A 22032-nucleotide genomic window follows, 5' to 3' on the forward strand; every position below is an offset into this window, starting at 1 on the left:
ATATAATTTAAAAAAATCCACCAGCATTCCTGCACATCAATGTTATTCATTTGTATGTATAATATAGACAGTTCCCTTTTTTTTTTGAAGCGTTCTATCTGTGTGGGAGGGAAGGTGATGCCACAGACAAGACTAAAGACTGAAACAAGAATTTGTGCACTGGATAACCTGGAATTACATTAGATTTAACTGCCTGCTGAAAACTTGATTGCCAATCAATCAATCATCCAAATCAGGCTCACCCGAAACAAAAACACACAAAAATATTGTGAGATATTCCAATGAGAAGAAAGGAAATGACTGTTTGATGGATGCTTCTGAATGAACCTGAGGATTACCTTCAGAAGCAGAAACCTATTAGATATTCTGCAGTCTCAAAATACAGAGAAATGTTTCAAACTTTCCACAGAGTCTCTAGCCCACAGTAAACTACTGAGCAAAAAAATCTTTTGTTGGTAAATATTTTGTCTGCAAATGATGAAGACAGTAACAGAATGTATGTTAATTATAAGCACTGTATTCAAGACTTAATTGGCTGAGGTCAATAAACAATATGATATTTAAAGAGTACTACTAATAACATAGGAGAGCATATTTTTTTACCATCCAATATGTAGTGTTAAAATAGAGTGTGAATTGTACAGCAACTTACTACGAATAAAACCACAATCAGTGTACTAAAAATGCAGTATCTAGAAATCTCAAAGTTAAGGTTTTGCAAAATGAGACTTCTCACATTTCCAGTATTTTATATAAATACTAATTCATTCTATATGCATTTTATTTTTAAAACTGCCCAATCACGTGCATCAAAAAATCAAAGAGAATGTGCTATGCAGTGGTTGTTGGCACTGCTTGTGCATTAACATCAATTTGTTTGTATCAATTAAAAAAAAATTTCTAGCCCACTTAGAGAATCACATATGTTAGTCTACTGAAAAAATAATTTATTTACCAACCACTTCCTGGCCTCATATCCCTTTCTATCTTCAATATACTCGGTGTTTTCCTCTTTAAGTTATGGAATTTCCCAGACTGTGGGAGTTTTCAGTGTATATGGTGAAGCATCAGACCTAGTTTAATTCTCTCAGCACTTTCACTCAGAGCTGTGGCCAGCATCTGCATCCACCCTGAGCACAAACATGGCACTAGGAAAACCTTGTGCATTAACTGGCAAACATCAGGCATGCAGGACCACATCAACTTTGGTCAGAGACAAGCACTTGCAGGGGAGTTCATTTTCCCTCCTGATACACTGCCCAGCATACTTTCAGAGAGTACTGTTTGCATGAAGTTTATATTCTGCAGCTTCTACACCTTCCTTTTTTTGTTTTCTTAACACAAGAAAATCTGAGGAAAAAAATTGTTCCGAGGTGCTTAAGAAAAAAACCAACCCCAAACCACAAACATTAAACCCCCAATCTCCAACCTGCTCTAGAAGCTGAAAAGTCCTCTCCCAACCTCCCAGAATTTATTTAGCTGTATTACATGAAATTAAACTCAGTCATAATATCACCTCTAAATAGTCATGGAAAATGTTTTGAAGTAAAAAGAAAACACTAAATTCGATACTTCCTGGTAAATGCAACTTCCACTCTCAGCAGTGACAAGGAACTCAATCTGCTTTTCTTCAGAATTTGTTGTTAGGAGTTTATGTGTACACATGTGGGATTAGAACTAGTGTTCCTAAGTATTCTACTGTGTTTTCCCAGCTGGCTTTTCTAAATAGACATTTACATTGCAAATACATGATTTTGTCAGAGCTAATCCTCAATCCTTCCCCCAGAAAGGGAGAAGACTTATACAACAGACTTAATAGATTTTACAGCATAAATCCTAAATTTTAGAATAATTGATCATGAAGGGTGGACGTTATTATTCTAAACTAAGCAATTTAAAAATGAATTTAAGATCCTAATCAGTCAGGTAATAGTTACAGGAACGTTGCCAAATTAGTAGATTTCTGTGGTATATGTCATGAAAAGAGCACACAGCTGTTTCCCAGGAAGTAAGCAAGGTAGTTTTGAGTTTAGATGTGAGCACTTTACCACATAAAGTAACTGGAGTTATATGGAGACCAAAAGCATGGTTTTTAAGGTCCTCTCAATGTAAACAGAAGACTTTTATATAAAAACTGCTGTGGAATATACATTGTGTCTCTGCACATTTATTACTAGCAGTCAGAAATCTTAGTTTTACTCCTATTTTAGGACTAGTGAAACTGAAAGAAATAATTCTGGAAGAGTACGTTCAGACCTACCAGAAGATGTCACTAGGGAACAGAGATGAACCACCTTAGTGTTCAAACATTTGGTAATATAAAGTAACATACTCTGGGCAGTTTTTTCAATAAAACACAGTTGTAAACCTTATCAGCATGATAATGTAGTTGACAGTTCTAGTACACCTAAAGTGTTCCTGACTTTTTAATGTAGTGCTTACTATTCCGAGTATTTGAAAATAGTTAAACATTAAAACATTTAAGTAAACATGAGTAAAATTATTAAAATAATAATTTAAATACTTAAACAACACTTAAGCAGAAATACGTGTTTTATAAGCTTGTACACACAGACGGTGAAAGCCATTTGACCAAATACAGGTGGCAGGTATTTCCAGGGGGTATTTTAACACCACCACCACAAAATAACAAAAAATACCACAAATAACACAAAACCAATCAGATTAATCACTCTCTAAAAGGGTTCATTCATCTTAGATTAAAAATAAAAACTTTCCCAGGGAGAAATTTCCTGCGGAAGTACAGTCTGGAAATATTGGAAGAAGAAAAGATAAAATAAAATGAGATTTAGCATCCAGTAGCAAAGACATCAGATTATCTGTTTCCAAAATAAAAAGGTTTAATCAGAGGAACAGAATTTTGTATACAACAAAACTTTATTACCAAAAGGACAGATAAGACTCTTAAGATGAGAAGTATTAGGTCATCTTTAGCCTGGAGAAAAGGCTCAGAGGAGACCTTATCGCTCTCTGCAACCACCTGAAAGAAGGTTGTAGCAAACTGGGAGTCAGTTTCTTCTGCAAATGGCCTTAAGTTGCACCAGGGGAGGTTTAGACTGGATAATAGGAAAATTTTTTTCACAGAAGGGGTTGTAAAGCATTGGAACAGACTGCCCAGAGAAGTGGTGGAATCACCATCCCTGGAAGCGTTCAAAAAACGTGTGGATGTGGCACTTGGCAACATAGTTTACTGGTGAACATGGTGGTGCTGGGTTGACAGTTGGATCTGATGACCTTAAACGCATTTTCCAGCTTTAAAAATTCTATGATTCTAAATATGAACATAGAATCTCTCAAGAGAAGAACTAGTAGGTCATCTTTCCAATCTCAACTAAATTCAATACCCATAAAACCTGCATCATTTGGAATGTGCAGATAAGGGCTCTAGTGAAACATGATCATTGTACATTTCCCAAAGTAAGGTTATACAAACTCTCAGAATATAAATTCTCAGGAGAATCATAAGGTATCCATAAAAGTATAGTGACAGATAACAAAACAAGTGAGTGTAACAGCAACTCAAAAGGACATAGGTCATGCAACCATTTCATAGTTCATGAAATCAAATTATAGGTTTTTTTTTTAAAAAAAAGGGAGGAAGGGAACTCCTATTCAAATTTTTTGCAAACTGGAAAGCATCACAGAAATACTTTTAATATGTGCAATATCCCAGTTCACACAGGATAATTAAATACTTCGGTTTATACTCCCTACAATAATTGCAGTAAAATTCAATAATTAAGGTATTTATGAGTTAGGGAAGATGACTTACATCACAGATTTTAAAAAGAACCACATATAAGAAGCTGAATACATAATCATTAGCAGTATCTTTTCTGGAGCAGTAAAAATTAAAATATTCATTCTTCCTTTTATTAATTATAAACTCCTACAAACAGTAATATATAAGCAGCTTAATGCAAGTGCAGATTAAGTGAAACAGTTTTCTTGTTTCATACCTTCCACCAGTTAATTTGAAGGATTTCAGAATTTATAGGAAATGTACAGAAAGGTATGTAAGATTCATAGACAGTAAAATGATCACTTTCCTATGGGTAGCACGTCTAACAAATAAGCCTTGCATTTTTTTCTGAAAGGTTCCATTTATTTCCAGAATAGGCCATTTCCACAACCTTGACTCCCTCATTAAACAATGTGATTTATCAAGTAAGAGTAATGCTTTAGTTCATACCTGAATATATTTCACTATGGGAACCAGCACTTGCAGCAGTTTTGTGTGCATAGAGCCCACAGCAACTGTGCACACACACACACACACACACACACACACACACACACACACCCCAACTGTGTGCACATGTCCTCACTATAGATGGTTTTACATATATAGACATGTACTCACATGCCAGACCATGGACATCTCTTCTTTTCTAAAATCCAACTTAACAGACTTTTCAAAGCCTGTGAATGTTATAAATTCTTAGTGCAGAAGAAAATGCATTTTAGGTATTATATTCTAAGAATATTATAATTATACACAAGGTAACAAATGCAATACAACAGCTCCCTTTATGATTCCAACCAACTTTTACAACTATAACTAGAAAAATTATAATCTAGAGTCTCATTTTGATACACATTTCTGTAACAATGTGTCCTAGTAGCCTATGAATATGCCTAAGTCAATACTTACTCTTAATGTGTGATGCTCTTGTGCTAGTAAAGCTGTGACCTCCTCTTGTAAGGTAATGACCTCCAGAAATTGCCCCCAGAGAGCCATGAGAAGTGAGCAAAGCTGAGCAAGATTCATATTTATAAGTTCTGCCAGTTCATCAGGATTTTCCATTTTCTGAAGTCAGAAAAAAATAGTTTCATGATTCACTGATAAAACCATAATGTACAGACAAGAACTAAGAAAAAAGAAGTGTCCTTTATCTTAGTGAGAATTTTCATTTAAAACCAACTTCCAAATGAGAACTGTTTTGACTAAGTATCAGAACTGAATCAGTTCATGTTACAACAGTAACAGATTATTTTATGTTGTATTAAATATTATCCAGTTGCTTTTTAGAATTAGGACTCCTGAGCATAAACTAAAGCAACAATTCCATTTATGGCAAAGATAACTGAGTTCAACTGCTGTATTTTCTAACATGCAGTTTTCTAACATACAGTGTGCCTGAAAGGAACCGGAATCAGGAAACCAAAAATCAATACTTGCTATGTTCGTCCAACTTTTTTATCAAAGTAAAAATTTAATAAAGACATCTCCATTTTAGAACAGTCACAACTCACAATAACCTTTGTAAGATGCTATATACCCATGTACACTTTAAGCATAGTCAGGAAGCAGTGTTATAGCACAGGTTTCCTAGAATCAGAGCACACCAAGACAAATTCAGTGTGAAACAAGTTTTTCTTTCTTAACAATGCACTGTAATCCTGTGACATGGTCCCACACCAGTCAATTGTACACTGCTAGGCTTATGGTCCCTGCCATTTTAGAAAAAAATACAGTTTTTCAGAAATTCATTGCAGGCACATAAGGCATTGAGGCAAAAGATTTAAAAAGAAAAGATAGTAAAGACCCAACTCAAGCAATATTAAAAAGTAAGTAGAAAAAAGGACTGAAAATATTAAAATACCAACTTAACAAGTAAGAGTAGAAATAAGAGAAACTTTTGATGTGAACCACACAAAAGAACAGAAAAGAGATAACAGAAAAAACATAAACATACTTTAGCAAGCCAAGGGAGAAATTAAAGAATTCAGGGAAGCTATGTAAATGTAAAAAATATTTTAATACATAGAGTAAGGTTATTAGTTGCCCATAGAGAGAGAACAGCGCTGGCTTTGTGTCCAATTATACAAATTACATCCTTTTAAAGGCATTTTCTTGCAGTTATTCTACTGCTACTGTAACAAAAGGTAAGCCCACTGCTCTTCCAAAGCCGGGCAGATGGCCCACTCAGCAGCAAAGCAGGGATAATCTTTTGAAAAAGTTTTAAAACCTGTTATTTAAACTTTGTTGTGACAAGGAAATTAGCTATTCAACTGGGGCTAGTTCTGAGTATGGAAAGAGTTGGGGAGACAAATTTAAGTCATCTGAAGTACAGTGTATCCTTGAGAATGTTGAGAAAACAGGAAAAGGAGACAATAACAGAACAAGTCCTTCCAGATGAGGGGATCATTTGCAGAATCTGCTGTTGTACAACCTACTACTACTACTGCTTGATCTTGTAACACTGTTATCTGATACCATCAAACCCAAAGAATTCAAATTCTAAACGTAGAAAGTTCAAAATGTGATTTTCTTACAAGTAATCCACCTTTCTATAACTTACATTTGCGTGATATGCAGAAGTTACCATGGCTACTACTGACACACTAACTCAGTTAAGTTTTGGTGTCAGTTGAGCAGTTTCTCTTTGGGGGAAGAATTTAAATAAGTGTTTGCTGTTATCCCTGAAACAGTTTATTCCCAAGCATATGAAATCACCACCCTCTACTTTTCTAGTTATTTCACATACTTAATACATTAAAAAATGGTACCTTTACTTCCTCACACAATTCTGTCAGACGAACTTCTACATCTATGTTTTCTGGAAAGATGAGAGGACACATCTATGAGTAACGCACTTTCCAAGTTGCAAAGTGAAAACAATTATATCACCAAACAATTTTAAAACATTAAAAAGAACCCATCAAATAAAACTTGAAGTCATAGTAAGTGCCACAGTCAAGTAAACTGTAAACTCCCACTAAAACATTTTCATAGCAGTTTCTGAGACTGAGGACAGAACACAGTTAATAAAAAAAGTTTGCAATTATCAAGATCACTTATCATGATACGCTGTCAAGGACACCAATTTTCCATTTAAAAATTAAATTTGAAAATAGTGTAATTTAGATGATACACTTTGCAGATTATTCATTTAGAGCTGCTCAGCTATTCAGCAGCAATGTCATCATTCACAACCAAGGTAATACAATTCCTCTCCTACCAGATGTTCCAGAGAAACCTTATTCTAATATCATTATTCTACAGGTATATTATTTATCTGATTTGCAAGATACATGAATACAAATAAAATTCTTTAATTGTCTGAGGAATCATATTTTAGTCAAATAAAACTGTTCTTTAAGTGATCTTTCTCTCAATATCTCAATGTTAAGAGCAAATTTGTCTTCCACAGTACGGCAGCTTAAACTGCATCTGAACCTTGAATGACTCGTTTATGAAGAAAACAGATTTATTCCTTCATGTAGATGCTTTTCCTTGTTTATCATTCCTGTTGACTTAAGGGAATCTGATAAATTAAAAAATAATTTTGTACTAAGTTTAATTTCCTTCTACATCTGAGGTACCAGTAACAAGGGAATAATTTATAAACCCCAAAATGGTCTGTAACGAGTATTTCTTTTTCATTTTTGAAACACAGTATTAAGGAAAAATACTACAATTTTTCTTGAAAACACACACCAACAAAACATTCCTTGAAACCCACAATAATAAGCTTAGGATATAGATAATCAACACAGGTTTACAGAACAGCAACAATGTGTTTACTCGACTTATCTTTGAATTATACAACCTAGATTTGTAAGTATACATGGATTTTCAAGTAATTGCATCCAACATACTTAGGTTTAAACTTAATGCCACACAAATTAACTCATACAACTCAAAGTTCTGAGAAAATATGCAAATTGAAGGAATGCATGAAGTTCTCAGAAACAAATTTAAACAAAAGCTGTCGAAAGAAACTACACATACCTGTATTTGCTAAAGAGCACTTGAAGACAATTATTCCGAAAATATGTGAAAACAGCTTAAAATATGATACTACTTTTGGTGTGGCCAAATTTTGTCATTAGTGAAAAATTAAATGGTTTATTTATGACACAATACTGATTATTTATCTTGTTTGTCACACTTCAATTGAGAATAGGCTTGTTGAACAAGATTTAAAACTCTGAAATCTAAAATCATTACAGAAAACCCCAAACTACAATGCTATATTAAGAAAAAAAAAAGGAACTGTGATAATACAAGACAAAAGGAACTCAAGCACTAAAATGTAATGTTCACCCAGCAACCATCTGATGCAATTTTGCTGACTCTGCTAAAAAATAGTTTTGTTTTCTTTTTACAACAAAACCAAAATGCAGCTGATGATGATTAAGCTGGTGACCTCCTATGAGACTGAAATGCCATTATATCCTTTTCCCATCAGAAACTTCCTTGTGCTTAAACAGCATGTCATCCTTTGTTCAGCATCAGGCCAACACTGACACTCTCCAAAGGGAGAACTGGCCATGTAGATATGGACAAATGCACCCTAAGCTCTGATAATGTCTTGTGTAGTGTCTGGAAGAATCAAATCTTGAGATACTAGAAGTAACGTGAAAGATTTCTCAGAAAGAAAATGTATTAGTCTTTAATTATCTAAAAAAAAATAAAAATAAAAGACTGTGTTGAATTAAATTAAACTACAATTTTTAGCAATATTTTTTAATGTTGATGACTGACTGAACTCTTCAGTCATTTTAAAGAAGAACAATGCTAAACCAAAGAACAGCAATAATGTCTCATTTTATTATCTATATTCAGCCTAGCAGTAAGTAGCTCAATTCTGCAGACTTCAGAGTTTATCATATGTTCAAAATGGCTGAATACTGAAATAGTGTTCCTGTCTATAAAAGAATGTAATATTTTATATCATTATTAATAATATAATATTTTATAGTATCAATAAAAATCTGAGGGGTTATATCACCTGCTTTGAAAACATACCTAGGTAGGCGTCTCTCTGGGTTCGTGGATATTTTCTTCTGAGAAGGCGTTCATAAAGGACCTGCATGCTGGCCTTGGCTAGTTACAGGGATTGCACACACATGACTAGTTACTACACTCTGGTTTTCATCTGTGATTTATTATTTGCCTTAAAGTTAGTAAAAGAGCTTATTGCTAGCCTAGCAATTAGTGCAGTTAGACCAGTACATGAAAATATACCATTTTAGTGTAGTTTCTAGAGTGTCATTTGTGATACACATTAAGGTAGCATTTTTTTATTTCCTGAAACAAGTAATACTTAAATGCTCAATTACACTTATCAAGTCCAACAGTTGTCTGCACATGCTTCTGCAAAATCACTCTCTTGTGTTAAAATTATATGACAGAGCAACAGCAAAGCAAACAGAAGAAACAAAATTAGAGAGATAATAATTTAATCTAAAACAAAAAAGTGATGATTCTGGAGTTTAAACAGGATTAGATATTCTCTTCTGCAATGCCCATTTAAACTTCACAAATAAAATATCCACTATAAAATAGTTAATTTAAAAATTAAAAAAAATTGCGAATGACAGTTGTGTACTTTGTGAGGTTCAGTGAGCTTCAATTTCTTTACAGACATTTCAGAAACACAGCTTTTTTTTTTACTGTTAGAAAAATTAGTGTTAATGGTAGGCATTAGTTATTTTTCATGAGCAAAAAGTAAGAATTAGTATTTACATTATTAGTACTTTTTATTACATCAATTGTCCCAATCAGTATATATATAAAAAAACTGAAATAAATGAAAAAGATATTTACAAATACAAAAAACCAAAGTAATTCTAGCAGAGACATAATAAAAATAAAAAATCAAACCCACAGGAAACAAACTCTCAGCACAACACATACAATGAATGTTAAATGTAAGCTGTAATATTCTATTCAGATATTTATTTTGAGTATTTCTGTTCAAACTTTCATTCCCAAAGGTAAGCTAAATTGAAAGATACAACCCAAGTATGCAACTTGGTGGCTGGCTTTTTTCTATTATTTATATATATTGTGAAGGAATGTTTTAGGGGAATTGAAGGTCCTCAAACACTTAAGCATCAAGATTTAGTCTAAGCCTATCCTTATAATAACAATAGTGCCATCAGACTCTATTGAGCTGATGGAGTGTGTCCAGGAGGGCAGTGGAGGTGGTGAAGGGAGTACAAGTCCTATGAGGAGCGGCCAAGGAAGCTGAGGTTCTTTAGCAGGGAGAAAAGGAGGCTCTGGGGAGACCTTATTGCTCTGCAACTACCTGAAAGGAGGTTGTATCCAGGTGGGGCTCAGCCTCTTCTCCCAGGAAACTAGTGACAGGTCAAAAGGAAATGGTCTCAAGCTGTACCAGGAAAGGTTTAGATTGCATATTATGAAAAATTTCTTCACTGGAAGGGTGATCAGGCATTGGAACAAGCTGCCCAGGGAAGTGGTGGAGTCACCATCCCTCGAGGTGTTCAAAAGGCATGTGGATGTGGCACCTGGGGATATGGTTTAGTGGTGAACATGGTGGTGCCGGGTTAATGCTTGGACTCCATGATCTTTAGAGGTCTTTTCCAACCTAAATGATCCTATGGTTCTATGATTTCGAAAAAACCACATCTGGACCTTAAAAGGAAGACTAAGAGCTGAGTTATTCCTTTAATAAGGTGTTTCCCTCCATATTAAGATAACTGACACAGACGTTCTTTGCAGCGTGTTGCAGTACTTTTGCTTCTAGTATTTTTCTACAGATTTCTGATATATTCCCTCAAAAAAATTTCTTCCCCTAAAAACAGTTTCGTATTTTGTAATACACAAGTGAAACATTCTCTGTTTGAATCATTAATTGACCATATACGTTTTTAAAATAGCTTTCATATCTCAACTGCCAACCTTACTGTTTCACTATGCTTAGTTTTGACAATGGTAAAGTTAAACAATACAAAAATCAATGAATGCTGTCTACATGTAAATTCCAAAAGTCAGAACATGACTAAAAAAGGTATATGCTTGCTGAGAAAAAAGTCTAAATCATTCTTTCCAATGTCAATGTATTTTTCTTTTTTACTTGCACTGCTCTTCTACTTTACAAATTGAGGGTTGGTTCTCTAATGTATCTGCATTCTACAGAAATGTAATGTACATGTGCATTTCCATACATTTCATTTAATGCTTTTGCAGTTATTTTCATCAAATGTGGTTAACTAAAAGTCTTCGTGGTACCTAAATCTGTTTTAAAAGTTACAATACAAATTGAGCCAGCAGCAATTTTTTCTTGTAGGTCTTTTTTCAGATAAGTTTCCATTAAAATATTCTTCTCAAATCAAAAGCTTACAGAGTTACAAATTTTTGTACAAATATGCAAAGTTTCCATATAACAAACAAAGAAGTGCAGTGTGCTACTTTGGATTAAGAGCTCTAACTTTCTCACCACTAAACACAGTGATCTGAAATAACTGCACAAATCAAGACCAACAAGAAAAGATATACTTGCATAGACTTAGGCTCTTATCTCCTTATTTTATTAGTAAGGTGACAGTACTTCTTTCTACTTTATTTTTTCTTCAAGCAAAAATATTTTAGATATACCAGGTGTATGAGATCAGTGACAGTTTAGTCTAGAAGAGTGTATTCTTAATGAACATTGACAAGAAAGTGATGCATTTTATTAAACTGAACGTACCCAGTTCAATTCGGTGAGAAGAGGGGAGCTCCTTTGTTATCATAATGAAATAGCTGTGTAACCCTTTGAAAGCAAGCAGTAAACTGGCACAAAGTGTATAGTGGAAATTATAAGCATGGCTGAGGAAAGATTCTGAAACAACAAAGCTGCAACCCTAAAATAAAGAAAAACGGCACACGTTAATTTTGTACAATAAATGAAGTGTTAGGAGAATGACTAAAAAAGATAAACAATTGCCTCTTTTCACAAACTTGTCATTTTTGTGATTTTCAATGGATTGCAAGACATTAAAAAAGAAGTTTAAACACTTAATATTGTAAGAAGTTTAAACACTTAATATTGTAAGCTTTCCACCTGTATGTTCCTGAAGCATGGAATACAGCCTTTTGGAACAATTTTTCTCATTTCCCTTATCACATGGCATCCCAAAGTAACTCCAACAAAATTCATTCTTTATTAAGTAATATTCCTGCAGAAAAGATATTCTCACCTCCCAACAGAATACAAATAAAATCTTAAACTGATATATTCTTACGTCTGCTGATAACTGTTTTGTGTAGTTATTGCCAAAGACCACACTTTCAAGAGAAGGAATCACAGAGTCCCTGTTTTGTGCTGGTGCATTCCTGTTCAACCATGTATTCTTCACTGGGCGAGGAAAACTGCAAAAAGCACAAGTGAATTGATAATTTGAACATACTACGTGTCACCAAGCTATCACAGTTAAAACAAATCCTTGATTTTTCTTGAAAAGTAGTAGAAACAAGGACCCTCAGTAAGATCCTGTAAGTTCCTAGCATGGTGGTCTGCCCTTACAGAACCCTTCACAATGACCCAGATACCTCAATTAAGTCTCTGATGCTGTGCCAGGGGAGCAGTGCTTCTAAAGTAGTTCTCTTCAAAACAGGTCTCCAACTAGTTGGAGAAATTTAACAAATTATTACTCTCAGCTGTTCTGTGGCCATCTCTCACCATGAAGGTCAGCAGACTAGGCCAGGAGATTGTGGAACCTCTTCCTCATTATTTCTAAGGCAATTCTCAATTAATTTAAACAATATTCCTGAAAGTTTAAGCCAGAGAGATAAATTCTGAACTATAACAGGTAAGAAGTGTTCTTTTTCTGCCAACTTCGCTGTGGGGACTTTACCTCTTAAAAATGAAGCAGTAGCAAGAAGGTGAAAAGCTGTCACACAAACTGCCATTGCTGTTTTCCTAAGGGATGCCTGACCTCTGCCTACTGAGGAGGAGATCCCATCCTGAACCCCTGGGGGAACAGAGCAAACTGCAACAGTAGCCTTGTGAGAACAAAGAACTAGAAAAAATGAATGAAAAATAAATGAATGCAGAAAGTGAGGACTATTAAGTAACGGGCAGAAATAAGCAATGACAGGTTAATAAAAAAGAGTAGATTGCACAGGCCTCCAGGGCTGTAGCCAAGTAAAATTAGCTCCTCTCTTTCAATGGAAGTGTTAATACTGGTTGTTCACAGAGAAAGTGAACCTGGATGCTACTCTGAAGAACAAAACACTCAAAAAGTAAACCCCCCCATACGAAAGGAAGAGGTGTCAATAATGTAAGCATGATACAAACAGAGGAGGAAAACTGTCACCCATGAAAGCCCAAAGGATGAAGAGGAGTGATGCCTGCAATTTGCAGGTTTTTCAGAAAGAAGTGCTCCAGAAAAGTGAGCCAGATGTGGATAGTGCAACTATCAAGTATTTGCTATGTACTAAATATGGGGGAGCCCAGCAGAAACAAAACACTGTAAATTTGAAAGTTTCTTCCTCTCCCCATCCTAAGCTGATTTAAGGGACAATGTGAATCCTTTTGTGGACACCAGCAACAATCTACTCTAAAGATAATGGAAGCAGCATAGAAGTTGCTGTTTTGTTCCAATATCTCTTTACACAAGCTGTATCAAGTTGAGGTTTGAAATTAATTCGCATTATTGTATCATCACTTGAAAAGCCAAAACCAGAGCTTTTTAAAAGGTCAGCAGGGACAAATTCGTTTCTAACTGTAAATTAGTAACAAAATCTATTTTTCAATTTCTGACAATGAAGTTAAGTTCAGCCCTACAGCTGTAGGATACATACAGGTTTAACGCCTCAGTTTCAGTTGCAGTACAGTGTGGCAATGCACACTTTACATACACGATGCTACTTTAAGTGCATTAAAAAGTGCATTTAAGTGCATTTAACAGATGAAGTTTCCAACAATTCCCACCTCCTCAGTACTTGTTTCTATACCATATAATTCTGCACTATCCCTTCAGACGTGTCAGCTCATCTACTCTATATAACCATGCCTAAAACACATCATCAAAACAACTCAAACCACTTGGAGAGGGGAAAAAAGAACAAAAAAGCACATAATCCAGTTGAATCCTCCACACCAGCACAGCCCTATTGCACAGAACAGCTGTCTAACATACACAGAGATATAGCTCTGATGATGTGAAGACAGGCACAAGCAGTCAATACCTTAAGCTAAAGGTTTGGGCATTTACAGCACAGACTGAACTTGAATATGAACAAACTTAGGGGCAGTATCATTGTATATGTGAAGATAATGAAAGAAGGAAAAGATAGATATGCTAAAGAAAAAGCTGTTTAAAGAACACTTCATATGTGTGACTGTGTCTGACTGTACAGCCCTTTTTCACACTTAATTTTGACAGAGAAGTAAACAGATTGCAAAGGGTGACACAAGTAAATGATATAAAAAAGGCTCCAGTAAAAATGAGGCAAAATCTTTTTTAAAGAGAAAAGTAAATTCTCCAGTTCCATTTACTTTAAGAAAATAGTAAATGCATCATTTGCAGACATCACTGCCATTCAAGCAGTAACTGAAAACTGTGCAGATAAGATAGCTAACAGACGGTGCCCTATTTGTATTAATGGCAGCTATTTCAGTCACTAACTAGAGTGAGCAGCAGACCTGCCTGATTAGGAAAATTCATAAATATTTATACATACAAATATACATGTATAAATACAGATATTTATACATTCCTCCACTTCTCCGGTCTTGGGTATTATCTCTCTTCTACATTACATGCTCTTATTTCTAACAAAAAAAAAAACACCCAAATTTTTTTCAGGTAACTTTGAAAACAAGAAGTTTCTCATCCCTCTGGGTCCAGTATTCTAAAATCACCATACAGAAAACAATATTGGCCATAGATTTTATTCCTTCTTAATTATTCTGTTTTTATAGCCTTTCCATTTGAACACTCAATAATGTATTTGCAATTTATTAATGAGAGATTACCTTATCAATGGCTGATGCAGAGCAACCAAAGAAGCATGGACTATAACCGATATGACAGAAAGGTGGAAGTAATCAAACATAACGTTGACGTAATGATGAAGGCCCTGGTGTAAGTTAAAGTGCAACTTTAAAGTTCGGCTACTAATTGGCTGTAGTGTGCTCAGGTCATCTGGTCTAAAAAGAAATTAAGAAACCAACATACAATTAGAACAACTATACTTAAAATGCAAGTTATTAATAACTGACACAGCTGGCAATTTAGCACAGGTCTATACTTTGGAATGCAAAGGCATCTCCCCCAAGAAAAAAAATTTATCAGAATGAGACAAACCAGTTATGAAATCTTTACGGACTTGAGCAGTGGATTTCTTTTTAACCATCATTTATGTCTAATATGAACACACTACACCTACAAATAATACAGATCTAATCAGTTTAAAAAGTTAACATATATTGTCGCTTTAATAAAAACCTTCATAGTTAAACTTACGAATAGTCTGTATCCGTGAAGTGTAGATCTAATGTTAGTAGAAAATTCATTTCATTAAGTGACTCCTCAATCTACAAAGAAATTGTAGAAGCATGAAATCTTTCAGGTCCCTTATTTGTACCAATTCAAATTGTACATAATGAAGACTGAATTATCTGAATATAGTAAAGTTGAATGACAGATTACCTTCCTCTCATCCAAGAGCATTTTTATTTTGAAAATCATCACATCGTTCACAGAAACCTCCTCATTTTTGTAAAGAATCTGAAATGTTTTACTGCAAACTATATTGTCATGGACTGAAGCAGGAAAGGCAAGATCTGTACCTGGAGAGAGAAACAAGTATTAACATAACTAGAAAACTCAGAGCCGCAAGTAAGTGGAACTATCATTTCCAGCAGTTTCATGACCACTATTAAAACTGTAACACTAATAAATAATACCAGCAGTTTTCAGTCAGCAACTGCTGGAGTTTGAAGGAGTACATTTTGTTTCAAAGAAACACTGTATAAATATTTTTAATTTAATTTGCATTTAATATAAGTTCTGAACTGAAGAATTTTTTCTTTGTTACTAATGGAAGTAAGACATTCTAGGCATTAAAAATTCTAATAAAAGTCCTGAAATCTGTCTTGTTTCATCCAGCATTCATGTTGATTTGCAGGGTTTAACCACACTGGAGACTCTTAATTACCTACAGATGAGACAAAGAGGTTGAATGACATATACCACTCCACTGAATTAATCAAGAACAGAGGTGGCTCATTCTTGCCTTCCATATCTTTGCATCCTACTCTGGCCAGACCAGTTCCAAGTTTATCAACCAAACCTTATATTTCTCATGCAGTATGACACTTATGCTTTAAATCCAGAGGCTACTCATCAAAAAGAGTTCAGAAAACTGTGATAAATTATTGGGGAATCTTTTGCCAAAAAAAAAAATGTTAAAAGACTTGCAGAAGAAACAAGAAAGAGAATATTTAAAATCAGTTACTGAGGAAGTATTTATCATAATAACAAGGGGTTTTCACACAGGAAGTATTGTGATAGGTACTATCCTCTGAAGAAAAATAGATAAAAGATGATGTAACTTGGAAGAACAGAATTAACAGAAATACTGATACTTTCTTATCACTCCTCTTAGAAAAAAGCTCAATAACTTCAACTTCTATCCGGAACACAAAGTCTTAGAAATTGTGTAAATGGGGACGAAAAACATTTTTAAAATTCTTTCGATTCTTCTTAATAAATTATTTCAGTGGAATCCACAGGGGCAAAGAATCTGCAGTTTGCACTCTACAGATCTGGGGGCTCTGATAGAATATCACTACCCTTGGCAAACATTCCCACTCTATAATCTTAGTAACATCTTAGTTCAACTTCCTTTCAGAAACTAGAAACAAGTACTAATACTGGGTTTTGCTGAAGTGCTTTCATACATATCTTTCGTTTAGGTGTCCTGGACAAAATGCTTACAAAGGCTGAATCACTACAGTGTAATTCCCCTGTGTATAATGCCACTTTCAGCTTATGTCCACCTGTGTCATCTGTTACAGGTGAAGGGCAGAGCAGGTATGGTTTCACATGGCACATAATCTGATATAACTGCACAGCATCAGCAAAAGGGATCCTGCTCCTGTTTGATACAAAAGAAGAGCTGGAGACAAACAGCCAAGGTCTCACTTCCTGTGCACCGTCCAGCCCTGAGTTACAGCCCTCAGTTCTGCTGACTCCAGTGTAATGTGAATCCACACCCTCAAAAGAGAGAGGGGAACTGCAGAGGAAAACCTGATGTCAGGAACAGGTTGAGCCACTTCCACACAGGGAGCAAGGTCTCACAAACATGAAGTCAATAAGACAGAACTACTATTTTTTAAATTAACAGTGCACTGACTTCACTGGTCAAGACTCTTTCTAAGCTTCTAACCACACAAAAAGCCTTTTCCTCAATGAAGGGGAAAAAATAGCGGGGAATTAATTTACTCTTGCATCATAAAAACAGATGAATCTCATTCCTTCCTAACCTGCTTTTGTTGTCCCTCCCAACTTTTTTTCCTCTGAAAACCAGCCACAAATTTTTGAGAGAAGGAGGAATTCAGGATACCCTAACATCTGAAACAACCTCATACAGGCTAGAAACACATAGGTCTTCCTTATAACTTTCTGGAGCATGACATCTTCCTTCAAATGACAAGAATAAAAGGAGACCTTCACAAGGCTAGAGCTAAAGCAAGTGAATCACCCTATGATATCTGTAATGACACTCATGCTGGGCAGCAAGCAATTCCAGTGCACTAGCTTGATGTGGGAAATTTAAATAAACTGTTTTCCATTTCTATTAACAAAGGACCTCATTAAGAGCTGGCAAGGGCTGGGCAAGGGATGGAAGGAGATGCAAAGGAACAGAAAGAAGAGGAAAAACTAAGACTTTATATTTGACTTGGGGAAATAAAAGGAGGAGAGAGGTCAAACTGTCTGCAGGAGAGGGGAAAACACGAAGGTAAGGAAACTGAGGTGACTTGTGCAGAGGCTAGGGAGAGCTAGAAGTAGGCAAAAAGACTTGAACTGGAGTGGGAAAACCATGACACATCAAAGTGACAGGATTTAGAATAGGTAAGTATGAGAAAGAGAGAAGAGATAGAAAAGTATAGGAAGAAGTACCTGATCAACACAGGACATCATTCTCAAGAGTGGGAGTAGTGGCCTCCTGACCAGTCTCCTCTATGGTCAACACGCAACACTTCCACACAGGTCAACACTCTTAGTGCTACTCCACACATACCCTAACAGCAGCTATTTTATACACATAACAGCAGTCTCAGGAACTAGTATCAGCTACTCCTCCACCTTCAGCAGGAGAGCTGCAAGTCTGAGTTACAGCATCCAGCTCTGCTAAAATAAGCGAGCAGCTGAAGTGAACGGAAAGCAGGGATCCTCAGCAAGGCGGAGCACTATCGTGTCCACAGGGACAAAACAACGCCCTTTCATTGACCAGCTTGTACCCTTTCTTTTGCTTTGTTGTGGGACAAACATTACCAGTAACTACCTGAAAAAAAAACCTGAGAGACTGATCTAAAAAGGGCTCCAAGTTTTTGGCTTTGAAGGGGTTTGGTTTTTTGTGAAATGGCTGCTGGTCAGCTGAATGAGCTCCCCTGTTGAGCACCCCGACCGAAACAGGCACCTGTGTCACGGCACACAGAGCAGTATGAAGGCAAGAAAAAGCAGCCAAGGGGAAACAAGGGCAGAATTTTTTTCTTTGACAGCACTGCTGATCTAAACTCACACCACACTGTAGTCTTATCCTTTATGCCTAGTAACAGGAGACAGAAAACCTAACATATATGTCACAATTAATAACAGGATTGAAACTTTCTGAAAAAATAACCTAGGACCATTCTAAAATATACCTTGAAATGGAAATTTTTTTTCCAGCAATATAAAACATATTAATAAGTGTCACTGTTCAAACAATATTTTTTAGTAAAGGATATCTACCAGAGTCAAATTCTCCAAACTACATTAAACCTTGCCTTTGAAGGGGAGCAATCTTGGTTCATAAGAATTACTTATTTACCTCACAAAAATCCAAGAAATATTCAGGAATCTTGACCAAAATTCTGTATCTAAACTGTTGCTCTACTCAGTTACTTTAAAAATAGCCTCAAAAATTCAGGTTTCAGTAATATCACATCGCATTTTCTCAGACTACAGCAGGTTTTTCTCCCTTGCAATTCCAATAATTCCACTCGACATTTAAAAACTTGATTAATTTTTTGCTTTTCACATTTTCACAGCACACTGAGGTGTGGGCTACACAGAATTAGGAGAGCACTAACAGCTTTCCCTGGGTTCAGTTTGCCTGGACAAAGAAACCAAAAGTGAATGTCAGGTTAAAAAAGCAAAAAGATGAGGGAGTGGGTAATTCTGTTCTGGAGGTTAAATAAATTTTCAACTTTATTACCAGGCAACAATAGAACAAGATTGAAAGCTGGATCCTTTCAAAGTGTTCTTTTCAGGAAAAAATGGGCTTATCAATCTGGATAAGAGCCTGTATCTGAAGTTCTCCACTATTTTGAGGTATCTACTTAAATGAGATCTTGGTCATCTTACCCTGGAACATGGAGAAGACTGAGCAGATCAGTGGAAAAAGCTGAAGGCACTAATATAAAGGAATCATCATGTTTTGCTACCAGCAAAGACAATCAACAGAGGAAAAACAGTTACACGAATTCTGTAACCAACTTTCAAGTCTCACTGCTAAGAACAAGGTATATTTTTATTGTGTTAGTAACAAAATTAAAAGCACGTACATATTAGTTACAACAACATAAGACAAAAAGCGTGATCCTTAATTAGCAAGGCAAGATAATTACCTCATTTACTAAAAGTTTTGGCACTTACCAGTTCCATGTAACAAACTAGCTTCTAATTTGTGTGGAATTCTTGGAGGAATTTTCATAGATGCACGAATCTGGTAAAAGCTAAAGCAAAAGACAGTGATTTGCAACACATGCATTACAGTACAACTCATTTATCATATACAGATACATTGACAGAGGTAGGAATGGAGAGTGGGAAAGAAGAACACAGCAAGGAAGTCTTCCAAGTCTAAAACAGTCCTACTTTGACTCTTTATCCTGTTATGGTTTTTTGTTAATCATTAACCAGAGTGACAGCCAAATGCATGAATAAAAAGAAGTCCCAACACAGCGCCAGCCTTTCCACACCCCGCAGAGTTGGAGCAAATATTTGTAGAGATACATGGTAAACTACACTGGTGTGAATGAAAAATCAGGAGTGTCAGCTACGCTACAACCGTATGGGAAGGATCTACCATGTAGCACATCTATAGGGCTGCTACAATCAGTTCTGACACTGAAGGAGCTATTTGTGAAACTGCAGTTCGTAAGACTCCCCCTCCAGGATCCCCAGAAAGCACACCACTTATCACACACTCTCTACATTGTTTGTGGCCACCAGCTATTAAAAAGTGTAAATAAAGGGTCATATTAGGCAAAATGTGACAGTACCTTTATGCTATCAATGGCAGGAACTGCAGGCTTCTTGCCTAAAATTAAAAAAAACCCAACACAATAGTGTTGGGTCTCTGCTCTATCTCTAAACAGTCTTTCATCTTATTAAGCTCTATACTGCTTCCAACTTTTATTTTCATGTATGCAATCTGTAACTGTCACCAGACTGATTTTATGGAAGCCTCTACATAACAAGCACCCACAAATACACTTAGACGACACATTCTGACCATCTCATCCCATTTCAGATAACTTATTTTTGTTTGCAGGAGTTAGCTTCAGCTCCTCAGTGAGCTGATGTGATCTACACACAGCTCCAGAAACACTAACACCACCAAAAGGGAGGGAGCAAGAATATTCACAAGCAGAGAGGGGAAGACAAAGCTGCCTTTTTTGTAGGAGCCAAAACCCAGCTGTCAGCAGAAAGGAGCTTGGTGGGTCTATGCAGTAAACCTTGGGCAACAGGGACTGAAAGAAATCCTGTAACCTGAGGGACTAGACCTTCCTCACAAGACCTGTAGATATGCAACCATGTGGATTAGCCTGGCTCCTGCAGCAAAATAAGGAAGGACTTTGAGATGATGTTATCGAACCATGTTTAAACCCCTTTATCCTCTTCCCCCCATGTAATCCTGGCTGAGGGAAATACTAATCAATTGGGTAACTGTAGTAAAAACTTGTGTAATTTCCCTATTATCATAACCCGTCCTCCTCATTAACATGTTCAGGCCCCAAGACCCTTAAATTGCACTCGTGTGTTCAATAAATTATTCCAGTTTCTTCCCCCATGTCTGGAATTGTCTAGTTTCATAGACCCTTACACTTTTTAGGCAGAACCATGGTCCTAAATGCCCACAAGTATACATTTACCCTTTGTATTCTGCTCACAGAGTACAGCCAATTACAGTACAATGGTTTCATCATCCCCACTATCCAAATCCAAACCAATCTACTGTGGTTTTCCGATTTTGGCTTCTGACACTTCAGCTAAAGCTGACCATCCGGGACTGCACTAGCAACTGATGAGACTGTGTACTAGGCCTAATAATCAACCAGTGAAAAATTTTTAATTTAATCCTTTCACAAAATTTAAAAGTCAACTTTAGTGTGATTAGAACTATATCAAAGAATGCTTTATAGTGAACCAGTAACATTGCTAGACATAAGAGATGAAGTGATTCCTACCTTTTAAAAAAAGACTAAAACATAACCTATTGCAAACTACCAGCTATATACTTTGGTTTTGGAAACAGGTCAAACATGATTCCATACACACTCCTTAAGTGATTAGGAAATTAATAGCAGGATAAGAATAACAGGAAATTAATAATAGGATAGGAATAATAGGACATTAATTCATTTTGTATTAGGTTAAAGAAATAAAAACTAACACTAAGCATTCACTGTAATCTCCAACAGTGTAAGGAATTGAGCAGGTAAGAGTCCCCACTCAACATTAATCCAGGAGGATTCAATGTAGTGCACTGATGTACTCCTTTTCTCTGGATCAGATGTGACTTCCACCATTCCATTAGTTACTCATTTCACCTCTACTGAAGAAATGTGATACAATGTAATGTACAATAGCCTCAACAAGGAGATACTTTCCACCAGCTTCACAATGTCATTTCTGGATCTGCTGTAAACATTCACCAAGAGCCTGATGCCCTACCACTACAAGCTGCATCTTCCCATGATCCAAATGACTAGCCCATCATGGCAAAGCATACTGCTTGTTACTTCAGGCAGTAAGGAAAGAATGCAAAAC

General features: G+C 35.9%; 1 protein-coding gene across 5 annotated transcripts in view; it reads right to left on the bottom strand.

The window, feature by feature from the left end:
* FAM135A (family with sequence similarity 135 member A) overlaps positions 1–22032 on the bottom strand; it is an 82195-nt gene that overhangs the window by 22000 nt on the left and 38163 nt on the right. For 4 of the 5 annotated variants that reach the window (XR_003916130.1, XM_029962877.1, XM_018077948.3 and 1 more), the window contains exons 4-12: positions 19633–19712; positions 15418–15557; positions 15232–15302; positions 14742–14915; positions 12004–12130; positions 11469–11622; positions 8780–8857; positions 6535–6584; positions 4676–4831 (exon numbers count right to left, since the gene is read on the bottom strand). Coding sequence is in view for 4 of the 5 variants with exons in the window: in XM_029962877.1 (XP_029818737.1) it covers positions 4676–4831; positions 6535–6584; positions 8780–8857; positions 11469–11622; positions 12004–12130; positions 14742–14915; positions 15232–15302; positions 15418–15557; positions 19633–19712 (1030 nt within the window). In the remaining variant the exon portion in view is untranslated. The remainder of the gene's footprint in view (positions 1–4675; positions 4832–6534; positions 6585–8779; positions 8858–11468; positions 11623–12003; positions 12131–14741; positions 14916–15231; positions 15303–15417; positions 15558–19632; positions 19713–22032) is intronic. The other variant, XM_029962878.1, reaches the window with a different exon arrangement.

Source organism: Manacus vitellinus, unplaced genomic scaffold (genome assembly GCF_001715985.3).
Source record: "Manacus vitellinus isolate BGI_N305 unplaced genomic scaffold, ASM171598v3 scaffold_4_pilon, whole genome shotgun sequence".
Classification (NCBI taxonomy): Eukaryota; Metazoa; Chordata; class Aves; order Passeriformes; family Pipridae; genus Manacus; species Manacus vitellinus.